The following is a 16,985-nucleotide window of genomic DNA, read 5'->3' on the forward strand; positions in this document are numbered from 1 at the left end:
AGCACACATCACCATTTACACGGTACAATTTGCACATTTTAATTCTCACACTATATTTAATGATATCCCAGAATGATTAATCTTTAATCACACAAAATGCTTTCTGGTTCTACCTATTGAATATTATTATATTTGCATTTGTTTATGATGGGTAAAGTCTACTATAAGAAAAAATACTTTTGTGAATGTATTTATACCCTGAAAAAATTACAGGCTAGAAATAAAAATGGTTCTACTTTGGGCAAGCCTTTTTTTGACAATTTTAATAATTTCACCAAAGTTCTCTTCCCCAGAAGTATGACTGCTTGCCACAGTATTTTCAATTCTGTTTTTATTTATATTTTGGAACTAGGTTAGAATCATATTTCCTGCTATTAATAAATATCACATTAAAAGAAACGTTTGTCTCAAAAATGATGATAGTCATCTCTTTAAATGTATTAATTTGTTGTTGCTTTAGTCTTTTTTTATCCAGCTGTAATATGTAATATCTTCTATCTCATGATACATTCGTGTTTTTATCCTCCACACCAAGTACTATGCAACCATCGTTAACACACACTAACTGCTATGTAAATATCTACTGAATGAATAACTTAAGAGAAATCCATGAAGATTATAAATTTTAAAGTCTGATAATATCAAGTGTTGGGAAGGATGTGGAGCAACTGTAATTCCCCTACAACCCTTCAGAAAACTGTCTGTCAGTATTTACTAAACCAGAACCTAAGCATTAACCAAGATTCAACTCCTGTCTACCTACGCAACAGATGTGCATATACATGTTCACCAAAAACATGTGTGAGAGATGTTCATAACAGCATTATTTGTATATCCCAAATTAAAAACAACTCCAATTGCTTGTCAACTGGAGAATATTCATGTAAATTCATTAATTTATTCACACAACAAATTTATTCATACAGTACTAGAATGTAATAAGAAACTACAATTACATGCAACGTGAATAAATCACACAAATGTCATATTGTGACTCTCACAAACAAATTCTCTAAGTTCCATTTATATAAAGTCCAAAGACAGGCAGACTTATCAGTGATATTTGATGTCAGAATATGGGTAGCTTTGGGGGGTATAGTGATTGCAAGGGGTATGTGGGGAAATTTCTGGGGTGCTGTTCTTGGTCTGGGTGTTGGCTACTCAGGTGTGTTCACTAAAATTCACTGAATTGTACCTTTATGATTGAAAGTATTGCTGAATGTCACATTTCCTAAAAGTTTGAAGAAGAAGCCAAACTCTAGTCCGAATTGATTTCTTTCTTACACTAGAGTATTTTTGCTTCAGTAGATCTTGTTGCAGATTGTTCAATGTGTTATACTTATCTACTGCATTTGGATTTTTAGCTTTTTGAGGAAAGAGAGTTAGTACTTATTATTGGATAAGTGATAATAAAAAGCAAAATACATTGAGTCTTTAAGTAACAGGCCCTATGCTAATCACTTTACCCATTGTCCATTTAATACTAAGAAGTGTCCTCTTTCGGTAGGCACTATTATTATATTCTATGAAACAAAATCTTCGAAATGTTCAGTAACTTTCCAAAAGTCACTCAGTTAAATAATAGCAGTTTTAACTCAAACGTAGGCATTCTAACACCACAACTCTTAATCACAAGATCTAGAATAGACTTACTATTAAAAGTTTCAGTAGGCTTAGGAATAATGATATTGCTTCAAACTCTTTTGGTAAATGAAAATTTACATTTCTCTTGGTGAAGTCAAGATTATATTCTCTTACGTGAAACTAATACAAAGCCAAATTATACACCATCAAATGGGCCGCTCAATCTGCAGTTTGTAAGCATAGTAAATTCTTGACTCATTGCCCAAACGTTTTACTCTCTTCAAGCCCAAACTTAATTTATCTCAAAATTATCCAACATGACTTTTCTCAACTTTATTATCTTGACAATACAGTACTTGACAGGATGTTCTCTTATACATCTTTTCCTCCCATTTGCAAAAAATAGTCCCATGAATCTCTCCTCTACCAGCTTATTCTACTCCATTACAATTCGAGTGTTGTAATCCATAAATACTTGCTGAGTAACTGAACAGTCCCTAAATCATCACTCTAAACTTTTAGAAGAGTCCGCTCGTGGACTTCTCATCTCCAGTCTCTGATATTTTCTATGGGTTTATAATTTATGATGAGAATTGCCTATGAATCTTCCTAAAACACTGCTGTGTTCCCACTCCAAAATATTCAATGTTTTTTTAACAAACTTAAAGAATTTTTCCATTTTTAAATTCTCTTAAGCATGATACTTATTGGTCCTCCTTGCTATGGCTCAATTCATATTTCATATTTCTAACTTTATTCTTGCCCCTTGTCTCTCACAAACCAATCTACACTAGTCAAATAACTACTTTTTCTGGCCTCTGGTTTTGCTCAGCGTGATCTCCAACCTGGTTCCTCCTTTCCCACTCAAATCCTATCTACCCATCAAGGCTTATGCCTTCTTGATAAAGCCCTACGTTTCTCCAACTGGATGCACATTTTCTGACTTTCCATGACATCCATTTGTGCCTTGTGATTTGTGTATATATTTATTTTTCCCTGGACTGTGAATCTTTTGAGTACAGTATGTCATTCTTATTCATCTTTAGCTTTCTTAGCCCAGTGTCTGTTACAGATGGACTCTTAATAACCTTGAATGGATTGATGGGGATTAATTTTTGGGAGCTCAGTGGCCACCATTCCCTTCATAGTTACCTCCAAAGTCTCTGAGTTTCCCTGGGTCACAACTGCAAAATGTCAAAAGTTCAGGGAGATTGAAAATAGCTCAGAGCAGTCTTAGAGGATCACCTTAGAGCTCAGTTACAACTGATAGAGAAGAATTTGTTATGTGATCTACCAAAAACTTTGTAATACATCATTTAACTTTCACAAATATATGAATGTCATATAATGCATATTATATGATACCAGGGTTTTAGTACAAAGGTCATATCACAATAGGACATGATAGAGTACCTTCCTAGATATAGCCTACTAGATTTAGGTACATTGGTGAGTTTAAGTTTACCCAATCATGTGGGTAGGGGAGTACAACCAAGAAGCAGATGATGGTGTCTATGAAAACAAATTACATAATTCCAATCTTTACTGTGTAACATATAAGGTTTTAGAGATGTTACTGAACCGTTAAGTCTCAAGTATATCTCAGAGGCAAGGTGATTCAATGGAGTACCAAAAACATTTTTTAATAGTCTCTGTTCACATTTGTTTTCATCTAAAGTAAGAAAATAAGCTTTACTATATGGGGTTATATGTCAGCCTGATATGTAACGCATATAATACATTAGGTATCCTGGCAGGGAGATCATCACTTGCCACTCACTTTCAGTGTACCCACCATACTTCACACACACCCACTTAGGAAGATGAACAGATTACAGTACATGTATCAACTCATAACACTATAATCAGATGAGTGCCATGACACACTGCTCCTGCTGGTTTTTCAGTTTTAAGCCACAGAGTTTTGCCGATTGTGTTCAAATTACCAAATGGGATCATGAAGATGAATTATTAATTTTTCTATTATGAAAAGAGTCTTGTTCCAAATTTGCTGATTTTTTCTATGATAAGGATTAAAATATTATACCTGTCACTTAAACAAATAGACTTATAATCTCTCCTTTAAGATAAAGGAAACATTTAAGGTTGGATGAGAAAGCAACTGCTTTTGGAAAATCCTTCTAAGGAGAGAACATTTTGAAATGTTTGGAAGTGTTTCTAGTGTTATGGGACTTTGTTACCATAAGTATGCCAACGATAAAAATTCTCCAGTGTATTTTTAAAACTTTGGAGCAAGATTTTCTAATATGTTTAAATTGCTTCCAAATCTTTCAAAGTTTCACTGTTTTAACAGTATTTGTTAAAATATAAAGATATAACCCCTTCCAGTACTTTTCAAGAAGCAAATGACAGAATGGAAAATGGAAATTTGTCAATTTTCAATAAAAGTTTTTAAAATAACTGGTATGATCTGATGATTTAAAATCAATGACTAGTTTATAACAGGAACATCCAGTGATAAACTTTGCTATATGGAGGTATGCATTTAGCAAAGTAATTTTTTCAGCTATGGAAGCTACTGAAATCACATATTGGAATAAACCAGACTTTTGAATTGCTCTAACAGTACTAAAACAAGATTTTCAAACTAATGAAACATTCTACCACTTTTTAAACATGAGATGAGTACAATAATAGTTCACTGAGAGAAAAACTTTATTATCCATAAAATTAAAAATGTATTTAATATTCATCTTATCCTTTTAAATTTATATGTTCTATAAATCACATTTATATATTAGTTTATGCTTGCAATGCATAGATATATAATAATATATAAGGGTATGTGATCAAAATATTTTACTGAGAAATGTACGTATAATTAAAAATTAGAAATTGTCTAGAAAATGTCAAATAGACTCTTTAAAGTGTTAATGTTTGACTCTGTTGTAATTATATAGGAACTAAAATCTGATTCTCAGTCTACCGAAAGTTGACACAAAATTATAACAAAAAATTAGGGATCTAATAAATGCACTAATATTTACAATGCCTGTATATCTCATACAGCACATAGATATTGTAGAATACTGAGACTGTTCTTCTAAAACATCTAAAAATCTATTTCCAGAAATTCTTTAACATTCTGAAGCATTATGCCTGGGAAAATAGAATTACAATGGAAACATGACCATCCATGTTCTTCATAAAAAGAAAAATATAGCAGTATCACCATTTCACGTTGACATGTTTTTTAGAGTTACTTTAAACTCTACATTCTAACTTCACTCAACCAAACACACTTACAAGTATCTTTTTTTACATTCTCATCATTAGATTATCTCCTTAAATTTTTCCTAAGTCACACATTTCAAACCTGCAAGGTCCATTTGTATCTCCAAAATTATTTTCAAAGCATCATATCTAGGGCAAACTATAAATCAGTCTACATTCTCCCTTTTGGTGATTCATGAAATTTATGCACACACACAGACAAAAGAAAAAGATGCTGGGATTAGGCAAAAACTAACCTATTCTTCTAGCACAGAGACTTGGACGCCACTCATCTCTAGCCAGGTTATAATGGAATACCTCCTGCTAGTTAAGGCTTTCTAGAAGGATCTACTGGAATAATTACTATGCTTTCAAATACAATTCTTATTACCAATTCTTGGATAATTACAATCTATTGAGCCCCCGATATTATGAGTCTTTAATATTATAAATCACAAAGTTGTTACTGAAATAAGATAGGAATCCCATTCTGCTTCTAATCATCTGTTTATCTGGTACCTTCACCACTAAACTGCAAACTCCTTGTACACAGGGATTGTGCCTGATTTACGTCTAGTGACTAACACAATGACGAACATGTAGGGGATGCTCATAATTTGGGGGAGAGTTGATGAATGTACCATAGAATGATATGGCAATATAATAAATGGAAACATTATTTCAACAGATTTCTATGATAAATTGGAAATAAAACAGATTTCCAGTCTGTTGCTATACTTGCGTGTGTCTTTTCCAAATTTACGAAAATAACTGATTACTATAAATTGTTTTACTGAACACTCCACTTTACAAAGAATGGACAGTTTCTTGAAACCATTTCCCCACACATTACCTTGTTCCCCTGGCTGATTCTGGTCTTAGGAGCAGTGGAGCCAGTAACAAGTTCCTTCCCAAGTACATTCCACCTTGAGTGGGAGCTACAGTTTAAGAGGCTGCCTGACCCCTCTGCTCAGTCCCTCAGTGTTCTTTTGTTACACAAAACTGTTAAATTGACAAACTGCAGATTTACTAGGTGTGTACGGCTACCCCATGCTCATTTCTGAAAGCGCCTCTATTTGTCACATTCTGTTGTATCATATTAGAAATTTAGTGCTCTCTCTCTCTATATATACACATATATATATTTTTTAACACAATGCTACAGGAGGGTATTATTTTAAAAAGAGACACTTGGGGAAAAGGACTAGCATCAAGAGGGTTCAAGTATCAAGCTTTCCTTTTTAAAAAAATAATTTTCTCATTTTTAGAGGAAAAAACAATCTTGAATGGGAAAAATACTCTCTTTACCTCTGTGTGATCATTATTAACCCCAGAACACAATGGAATACACATCATTTTCTTACCAAACATGAATTCATTTTATGTAGGGAATAAAAAAATATTCATTTAATGTAGGAATATTCTAGGAAAATAAGTCACTTAAATGAGGTTTAGGGGGAAATAAAGATAAGTTAATATAAATTTCTTTAAAGAGCATTTGCTAGAATAGTTTATGTTACATGTAGTGTCCCTTACAATATAAAGGAAAAATAAAACTTTTACTCATCTTTTAAAGACTACCCTGGGCAAGAGCACATCTATTGTTAACTTACTAAATGAATTTGCTTACATCACAAATTTTTATTCATTATTTATAATATATGAAAAGAATATTAAAATTTCTAGTATTTAAAAATTGATAGCCAACAATAAATCTTATTTTTAAATACCAATGTTAGTTTCTGATAGGATTATCTGAAAAATAGCAGTAGCTTATACATATACTCAGTAAAATTATGAAAACATATACTATTCAACAATTAAATGTTTAATAAGAAAATAACAATTTGTTATTTAAGAAAAATACATCAAAAGAAAAGAGGCATTCATTATAATACAGGATCTGTTCAGTGACTTAAAACATTTTAGGTATTGATCCAAGGAATAAAAATATAACATACATGTGAATTATGCAAAGCACAAAGCCACAACACATCATTAATAAGCAAGGGTTAAAATACAATCAGTTCACATTGACTAATCACAAAAATGCAGTCATTAAATTAACAGACATACGTTAAGATTTATTTATTCCTTTCTTTAATCATGCTTATAAATTATTACAACACAAGGTTTCCAACATGGAGAAAATTTAAATGTATATTTACAACTTTTTTCCTAGTTACATTTTAATGATTTAGCACTTGGTATTTTAATTTTGCTTTAAAATGAAAAGTGTTTAAGATTTCATGTCATTCATATATGTGTGTATATATATATATATACACACACACGTATATATATACATACATTTCTTAATTTTCTAACCTAGTAAATAGGATCTGAAATTAAAGTTATACATGAAAGAATATCAACCTGATATGTTAATTAGAGGTATTCTGAAATTTGGCTAATATGTAACAACACTGAAAGAGGTAAAGGGTTATATCTGGTTTTAACAACAAAACTTCAGATCACTTAAACCCTTTTAATATAAAAGGCTAATTTAAGGAATAAAATTCTTCATATAATAAGAAATCCAGGTACTCTAATGATATATATTTACTTTATACCTATAAAAAGTTAATAAATAAAGTTTATAAAAATTCTGATATATACATCTACTGTGATTTTTAAATTTTTATCTTCAATTTATCAAAAAAATTATAGTTCTTTCCTAGTGCAAAGACTGAATTAGTCAATGAACTCCTTTGTGGAACAGGCATGTATTAAACAATTGAAGACTTTTATATTTCTGTCTTACTATTTTTTAATTTGTGGTTATTGTTTTCTTGGTCATTTGTTTTTTGTGAGGTTGAAAAAAGTTACCTCTACACAGGGTCTTTAATGAACATTCAGGTTTTTCACTTATGACATCATTTACATAGAAAATAATAACATGACACAAATATACTGGAATGTAGTATTAGATATTATTCTAATACAAGAAACATTGTGTGATGCTGTACACCTTAAACTTATACAATATGACCATATATATCTCAATAAAGCTGGGGAAAAATTATGTGAATACTACAGTGAATATGTAGAGAAGATTGATAAACATTAAGGTATTTTAAAATGTTAAAGGATCAAAAACATCTGACCCCAAATGAATATTTGCAATTCTAATATGCTATAACTTTAAGTACATTTTACATTAAATTTAAAAAGTTTTATCATGTTATTAAATAGAACAGGAGTCAACAAGCTTTCCCCAGAAAGGACCAAACAGTAAATATTTCAGGCTTTGAGGGCCAGTCTCTATTGCAACTAATGAACTCTGCTTCGTAGTGCAAAAGCAGCCATAGATAATACATAAAAAGTTGTGCATGACTGTGTTCCATTAAAACTTATTTACAAACATAGGCAATGGGTCAGATTTCATAGTTTGCTGACCCCTGAAATAGAAAATCTGATTCAAAAGCACTTAATTTTAGGAACTTCAATATCTAGCACAAAGCAGGAGACGTAAGTAAATGTCTAATGCTTCGTGAATTAATGAATTCATGAACGAGTGGGGAAAATAAAACCTTCGTGTCTGCTTTCCTAATTGAGGCAAAATTCCAAGAAGGCAATCTATGGATTAAGTCTTATTAAGAACCAGGCTTGCAAATTAAACCAATAAAATGAAAGAAAATGTAACAGAGATATAGTAAGGAGAAAGTGAATTTCCAATCTAAAATGACTAACAAAAAATATCTTTATAGTGAGTTCCTACAGTACTTCACATCTCTCCAACTAAACTGTAAACTCCATAGGGGTAAGAAATATGTCTTTATTATTCCTGTAGCACAGTACCTAGGATATAGCAGATGGTCAGTGAACATATTATTAAGTATTGCTTAATAATTATTGCTTTACATAGCAAAATACGTTTTTTGTTAGTTCCTGAAAAGTAATGGCTCTCTACTTCTAATGCAGCCATTCAACTTTAAGATCCTCCTATAAAGTTAAAATGTTCTGTTGTTTTGTATCAGTCACACTGACTCTAAAGATGAATTTCAGCCTGAACTGGAACTTGACCTGTTCTTCAAATAGCATGAATTGAAACAGGTTTACATTTCATCATAAAGCTTTGACTTGGGTGAAGTAAAACAAGTGTACACATCAGGGTTGGATATAAAACCAGAGTTATAATTATTTTCCAAATAAAGAACTGTTTAACTTTATAAATTTAATTATAAATAGATTATAGACTCCAATCAGTTTTTCACCTGAGAGAAGTATACTTAGTTGTTCATGATTTAAAATATCAAAAGTGACCAAAATGCTAATTTCAATATATTTATATATTAATTATTCTTCAAAGCCTGGTATTTGAAAAATACTAGAGGAAATTAATCATTCATAAATATTTATGAATTTTGTCTATGGCTCCAAAAAAAATAAAAAATTAAAACAGTTCAAAACACAGTAACTCCACACAGTGGAAGAAATGAATATTCTTATAAACTACTACATAAATCATACTTTTCCATGATGTATGTGACAAACTGTAAACAATTAATTTACTTTGTGTAAGTAAATTTCTCTATATTTTTTTAATACAATAATTTTCACATTTCCAAACAAAATACTAAGTTTAACAATGATAAAAACAAGAATGTTACTTGCTTTTAGATCAGTTATTGGACATTGACAGACAAAAGCCACAAACAGTTATATACTCAAACAAGACACAGCCTTAACTCGCCATTGTTATAAGCACAATGTTAACATTATGTACAAATGTAAATAGTAAAATATTTCCAATTAATTTGTGGGCAAGCCAAAGGTGTACTGGAGAAAGATACTGCCATTAGAATATTGCTACGGTTCAAAATTCACTTATAAAAAAATAAATACATATAAAACTATTATATATATATGTATATATTACAGTACTTGAAATTGAATGATTCTTCTTTCAAACTATCAAGCCAAGAGGGCTAATGGTCTACTTTAAAAAAAATCAGAAGATAAAATGTGTGCATCACAATTTATGAAGAGAGGAAATTAAAGTAAAAGGAACATAGAAAAACAAAACAAAACAGAAGGATAAAAATAAGAATACTATCGTACCGATTTCCATGGTCCCCGATGCCATGATACATCATCAGGGCAAGCATGCACATGACATTGTACCACACTAGGTGGCTTGTTTAAGATTTCACAGTTTTGCTCTCGTGACATTTGGCCATTGGGAAATAGACATATTACGAATCGTGATTTTATTCCTCCTCCACATGTTTGTGTACACTAAAAATAAGAAGAAAAATCAAAACTATGTGGCTTCGAAAAGAATATTATACTGCTTTATTCAATGTTGAGTACATAATCTGTATTGCTAGAATTTAAAGTTATCCTTTCTTATAATCTTATAATTATAAGAAATATATAAGAATATATTTATATTCTTATATAAGAAATATAAGAATCCTTATAATTCTCAACATTTCCTCCTGGGTAAAAAATAAATCAAAGTTTTAGTTCTATAATTTTTTTTAAAAAAGACAAAATTTTGAGAATTGGTACTGTAATAGGTATTAACTACATAATGTATGGTATCCTATCAAAAGATGACTGTGTAGCCATGAAAGCTAATAAGGGAGATCAAAATTTATAAACATATAAAGATGTTCAGTATATATATATTACATGAAAACAGCAGATGGCAAAGTGGCATGTATAGTATGAACCTATTTCTGGAACCCACACAGAACAAAAGTCTGGCAGGAAATGTATCAAATGTTAAAAGTTCTTATCTTTTCACAATTTTTCATTTTATTTGAATTTTCACTATGAGATTTAACTCAGAAATTAAAAAGTTACTTTCATTTTGGAAAATAGTAAAAGTACATTTTAAAGAGGTACTTGCTATTTATTAGCACCTGGTCAGAGTATCTTTAAACAATGATTTCCAAACTCCTCATGGAGAGAAAATATGTACTAAAATCATTCAGCAAAAATATCTGACTAATTAAATTAGGCAGTTTGTTTTATTCATCCAAAGCCAATGTAAGTCTTTCTTCTTTCTCATGCATAATATAGGTGGAATTAGTATTCATTATAACCATTTTTAAAACTATCTTCATAATCCCAGTGCCTAAAAGAATGCCAGGACATGCAGAAAGCACTCAATAATTGACAGCTCTCCATTTAAAAGATTCACCAAATGAATAGTTCAGCCTTCATTTGATATGGATATAAGGATATAAACATGCCTATATATCACTCTAATTGTCTATATCCGTCTAATTTTCTAAGAAATTAAAACAATAATATACTACTTTTAGAGAGGTTTTAGTAGATCACAGACCTATTGGCTAGCACAAAGGATTCTGTTAAAAATCTGGAGTATATATTTCCTATCATGAATGAGTGATTTATACCATGATACAATGTCTATTAAAAGAACATATTTTTACTGACTCAATTAAAAAGAAATCTTTTCTCTGTAGGACAGTGAGATTATCCAACAGTAACAATATGAAGTGCTTAACTTTCAGTCTTGGGAGATGTCATAATCTCCACAAGTTTAGGAGATAGTATGACTTACTTCTCCCCAGCTTCCGTAGCTCCACCGTGGACAAGGCCCCGAATCACAGTGCTTTGATTCTGGGGGTTTGGAGGCTGCATTGCAGTAACTGGCACTTTGTCCATTTTCATCCTGGCAAACCACAGCTCTACGCTGAATACCTCCAGCACAACTGCTAGAGCACTGAAAAGGATGGAACACAGGAACACACAAACTGCAGATTCCATGGCACAAAATTACATCCAAAAAAACCCCACAAAAAATCAGTACTTTGACTCAAATTCAAGCTTTCCACGTTAAAACCCCCCTCATTGGAATAATAATTTGAATCAAGAATATCTGTCAAAAAACACTGGGTTTTTTTTTTTAATACATAATGTGTTTTATTTAACCCAACATAACCAACACTTGGGTTTTAACTAGGGGTTTCATTAGAATTTGTTGATGGAAAGGTGAAGTTTTAAAGCATGCAAAAGGAAATTCACCCTTGTCCTAAGTGTTAAGTAAAAAGGAATTAAAGTTTTCAGGTCTCACTAGGAAGGAAAAAAACAAAAGATAATGTTAAGTTACTAAACTTTCACATTGTTTTTCTTTATTTGGTATCTTTACTCTCATATAAAATATGAACCACAGTTGTACCTTTTCTAGTAATCATGATTTTATTCCAGCTTACTGCACTGCTATCAGAGTAATTTCTGGGTTTTGGGGGCTTTTTTCTTCATAAACACTGGTAGTCTTAACACTTAAAAGATTTTCTTTTATTTTTACTATAATAAACTCTGAGATTGTTTTCAAGTGCATTCCTCTGTAATCATAATATCACATTACTGTATAATTCAATAAGAACTCTGGGGAATTGTAATCTGCATCAAAAATTGCTTAATCCTTTTAAGATTTAAACTACTGATCTTCAGAAAAATTTAGCATTAAAAGCATTTGATGTCATTACACACATATCTGTTAAAAGGCCATATAACATAACAAAATTACAGAATTAGTATAACTCAATAAAGAGGGCTTACTGATCCCCATGGTCCTGTTCTCCACTGGTTTCCTCTGATTGATGGATGGACCCCCTGATTTTGATTATCTTCTGGTTTGTGAGTTAATGGAAAATTCCTGCCTGGTAAATGGCTTGGCTGCTCAGAGGAACTCGGAAAGTGGCTGTATGTGGGAGGGCAGGCTGCCAGGTTACATTCTTGCTCTATCACAGGGCGGACTTCAGGGTCACAGTAATTCTCATTAATTGGCTGATGATAGTTGATGCATAAAACTTGTCGAGTTGTTTTTCCATGGCCACAGGAAGCTGAACACTGATCACAAATTCAGCCAGTACATTATCTTAAATAGCAAGTATTATATTTAAATTTTTCATTTCATTTTTTTCACACAAAAATACTTACAGGTGACCAATTCCCTGTTTGCCACTCTCCACAAGGGGTAAAACAGACAGCTATTTCAGCTGGTCGGGGTAAGTGGGCACAATATGATTCATCTGCTATTCCATCGTGAGCATCACGACAGCTTACATAGCGGGCTTGATTCCCTCTTCCACAAGACACAGAGCACTAAAAAAAATGAATAATACCAAGGAGTTATACAGGACATTTCCACATCCCTTACACTTGGCTGTTGTTCAAATTTCTAAACCTCAAGTTTATTGAAAAAAGTTAAATTATAAATACTATCACCTGCCATCATTTCTGAGTCAAAGACAGGGCAGTGAATATCCCAATGAGTTGAGAAAATAAATTTCACAAATCAGATATTTGTGGTAATGAAACAAAATACTCAGCTTCTGGGAATATTGATTAGTTGATTGCAAAAATTTAAAAAAGAACAGAAAATATTTTATGTAAGAGAATCTTAAGATATCATTTAAGATAACTTTTGAAGACCTAGGTAATAGAGTAGATAGGCTCTCATAATTAAAATATTCAGAGAATATGTGAAACTTAAAAATATATCTTTCATATATTTTCATATATCTTTCATATATTTAGTATATATTTTCATATATACTAAAGCGAGTATATACTCCGAATAGATTAAAGCCTTCAGTTAGAAAAACAACATGAATATGTGGTAGTTTAAATAAAGGCTGATAAAAAGCATCACATCTGCTTCTCATAACAACCTGGGAAATAAATATTATCATCCCCTGAACTGGTTTGCAAGGCAGAAATAGAGACACAGATGTAGAGAACAAACGTATGGACACCAAGGGGGTAAAGTGGGGGGGTGGTGGTGGGATGAATTGGGAGATTGGAATTGAAATGTATACGCTAATATGTATAAAATAGATAACTAATAAGAACCTGTTGTAAAATAAATAAAATAAAATAAAAGTTAAAAAAATAATCAATAAATATTATCATCCCCATTTGGTAGATCAGAAAATAGAGCTAGAAAACTTAAATTTCTTCCCAGAGACACAGAGCTCTTGAAAGGCAGAACAGGATTTAGTCATTAAATTATCTAATTCTAAACCTTATATTCAACAAAATACCTGAGAATGAATGCATACATTAATTTGGCAAATCTGTAGCAACTATTTTGTGGATGTCTGAAAGGCTCCATAGTAGAAACACTGTACCTCTTAAAGGAATTCACTTACTGGGGTCCAAGAACCATATCGCCATTGTGCTATCTTTCCCATGGGGAGGGCTGGTAATGAAGTGGCCCCAATTTTAGGGATAATTGGGCAAGGTGTAACAATACAGTCCTGTTCAAAAGAAAAATGGGTCTCACAAAACATCAATGAATTAATTAACATTCTGCTTTATACTAAATCCTATACTTCATTTCATCCTCCACATATATAAGTAAAGAACATTTGCACTCTAAACTACAAAGAAGCGATGTAAAGGTTTATATTTTTTCAAAAGTACAAAATATGGGCTTCCCTGGTGGCGCAGTGGTTGAGAGTCCACCTGCTGATGCAGGGGATGCGGGTTCGTGCCCCGGTCGCCCTGGTCCGGGAAGATCCCACATGCCGTGAAGCGGCTGGGCCCGTGAGCCATGGCCGCTGAGCCTGCGCATCCGGAGCCTGTGCTCCGCAACAGGAGAGGCCACAGCAGTGAGAGGCCCGCGTACCGCAAAAAAAAAAAAAAAAAAAAAAAAGTGTACAAAATACTATCAAGGGCTAGAAGTGGATAGTATGACTCTGAAGGCTAAAGTTTGGATCATTCTGCCTGATGGTTGAAAAGAAAAGAGTAATAGTCCTTCAAAAATACCACTAAGCTGAAACCTCCTGAATGAGCACAGGATGCTCCCTTAGGCAGTACGACACGCTTTAGAGGTTCAGCCTTCTGCAGTTCAAAGGATGGAAATATAAGTTAAATGAGTGATCCAATGGCAGATAAAGAGTAAAAAAAATGCATCAATAAAGCTGGCAAAACCAAGAACAATATACTTTCTGATGCCCACACACCTTTTGTAAAATATACTTATTTATTTATTTTTTTGGTTGCGCCAGGTCTTAGTTGCAGCATGCGGGATCTACTTCCCTAACCAGGGATCGAACCCAGGCCCCCTGCATTGGGAGCACGGAGCCTTTGCCACTGGACCACCAGGAAAGTCACCCACATACATCTTTAAGGCATAGAAGTTTAAGTGGAAAAAATACGTATGGAAATAATTTTAACATGTCAATAATCCTCCTGTATCAAACATTTTTGTTTATAATCCATGAAGAGGTGTCCTTTACCTGCCTGTCACTTGGGCGACTAGCTCCATGGCACACTCTATCATCTAGCACTGCACTAAGTAGCTCATCGACACATTTCACAGCACGCATCTGGTACCCCTGTCCACAGGTGGCTGTGCACTGAAAGAATATAAGCAGATACCAAACACCATTGTTCAAAAATTACATAAACTTAATTTTCTTTGTAAATAGACAGTCAAGAATATACTTTCAGTAGATATTTTTATTAGTCTTTTATACCAGATTCTAGACTTAAAATGAGCAAATTGAATCAACACACACCTTTATTCAAATTTATGGAGATACTAATAAAATAGTGAAGTTAAAATGGACAATTATTATATCTTTAAAGTTATCATGTAAAAATATCAATAGAAGCCTGATATTTTGGAGGCAGAGTCAATACAGTTTAGAGAAACTAAATACTTTTCAAAATCGACCCGGTGCATGCATGTCATTCAATACGCTAAGTAAATTTCAAAGAGATAAAGGAAGAGCATAGGACAGAGTTAAAGGGCAGATGATAGAAGGTTTCCCAGCAACTGTGGCAACCTGTGTAGGATAATAAGCTGCCCACCCTCATCCAGCAGATTCCTAGCCACCTGTTTGGCAAAACTTCCCAACAATGCCTACTCTAAATACAGTAAAGATAATAATTTAGACACCGAACATGAAAATGTCTATAGTTTAAATAAAGCTGATGAAAGCATAAAAAAATTTTTATTGAAGTATAGTTGATTTACAACATTATGTTAGTTTCTGGTGTATAGCAAAGTGATTCAGTTATTTATATATATATTCTTTTTCATATTATTTTCCATTATGGTTTATTACAGGATACTGAATATGGTTCCTCGTGAAAACATAAAATTTGTAGCATTTTGCTTAACAAAACTGAATTAAAAAGCAAAGCTAGAATATTTACCACAGCAACATCAGCAGTACTGACAAAATTGTGCAGGTAGGGATTTACATTTCAGGGATCTTTTTCCAAAAAAACATCCAAATTTAGATGCAGCCACTAAAGAGTGAATACACCACAACTTCCGTGTTATTCTGTAATGATGGATTAGAGTAGAAAACCCTTATCATATACTCACAGAACCCCATGGTCCTATTTGCCAGGAAGCACATGCATGAAGCTCACATGGTCTCAGAGACTCAGGTTTGGTGCTTGGATCACAGAAGCCATCACTCAAGTGATCTTCATTCAGTTGACACCACACCTGCCGCTGCCTTCTTCCTTTTCCACATGTAACAAGACACTGTAAGAATACAACTGACCATTATTTTCAGTGTTAGTCAGCACATATACCTACAAAATATATAATGAATGATCAATTTGCATATTCAAATACAGCTGAAAGACCATTCCTAAGGACATTTTCCCTTCACTCCTCAGAAAAATCAGAGATATACACGGGGTAAAATCAGCCATCCCAAATTTCTGCTGCCCAAATCCCAGTGCAACATCCATTTGTTCCAGAAACAAAGGTACAAAACTAACCTTAGAACAAGTGTATATCTCAGCCTACTGTGGACACTATGAAAGTGGTTATAGATTAAACATCAGTATGTCATTGTTGGCCAGATATTGTAAACAGTTAAAGAACGAACCATTTTTAAATGTTTTACTACCTTGATAAAGTTATTTACCACATGATAAAATAAACTGAAATTTTTTTTGAATTATATAGCCTTCGATTGTAAAGCTCTCCTACACAATGTTATAACAGTTCTAAGCCTCATGGGTTTAATGTTACCTCACTCCACTCACTAGTGGCCCAACTGGGACAGGAAAATTCATTGCAATTCTCAGTTGTCACTCGGTGAAGTTCCTGGCATTCTCTGTCAGCAAGACGGTGGCCAAAGTTATTTATACAGTAAGATTCTCGAGACCTCTCCCCTCCTCCACAACTCCTGGAACACTGATTAAAA

The 16,985-nt window shown here is 32.8% G+C and overlaps 1 protein-coding gene across 1 annotated transcript in view; it reads right to left on the reverse strand.

Annotated features, from left to right (window-relative positions):
- The window catches only part of ADAMTS20 (ADAM metallopeptidase with thrombospondin type 1 motif 20), a gene marked incomplete at both ends in the record, with an annotated part of 194,289 nt that overhangs the window by 62,469 nt on the left and 114,835 nt on the right, over nt 1–16,985 (reverse strand). Inside the window, 8 exons of the mRNA XM_082850890.1 lie at nt 9,883–10,059; nt 11,360–11,521; nt 12,361–12,651; nt 12,742–12,906; nt 13,956–14,063; nt 15,048–15,167; nt 16,148–16,312; nt 16,811–16,975. Coding sequence (XP_082707016.1) covers nt 9,883–10,059; nt 11,360–11,521; nt 12,361–12,651; nt 12,742–12,906; nt 13,956–14,063; nt 15,048–15,167; nt 16,148–16,312; nt 16,811–16,975 — 1,353 coding nt within the window. The remainder of the gene's footprint in view (nt 1–9,882; nt 10,060–11,359; nt 11,522–12,360; nt 12,652–12,741; nt 12,907–13,955; nt 14,064–15,047; nt 15,168–16,147; nt 16,313–16,810; nt 16,976–16,985) is intronic.

The sequence above is a fragment of the Leucopleurus acutus genome (genome assembly GCF_964270905.1).
Source record: "Leucopleurus acutus genome assembly, chromosome: 11".
Taxonomy (NCBI): domain Eukaryota; kingdom Metazoa; phylum Chordata; class Mammalia; order Artiodactyla; family Delphinidae; genus Leucopleurus; species Leucopleurus acutus.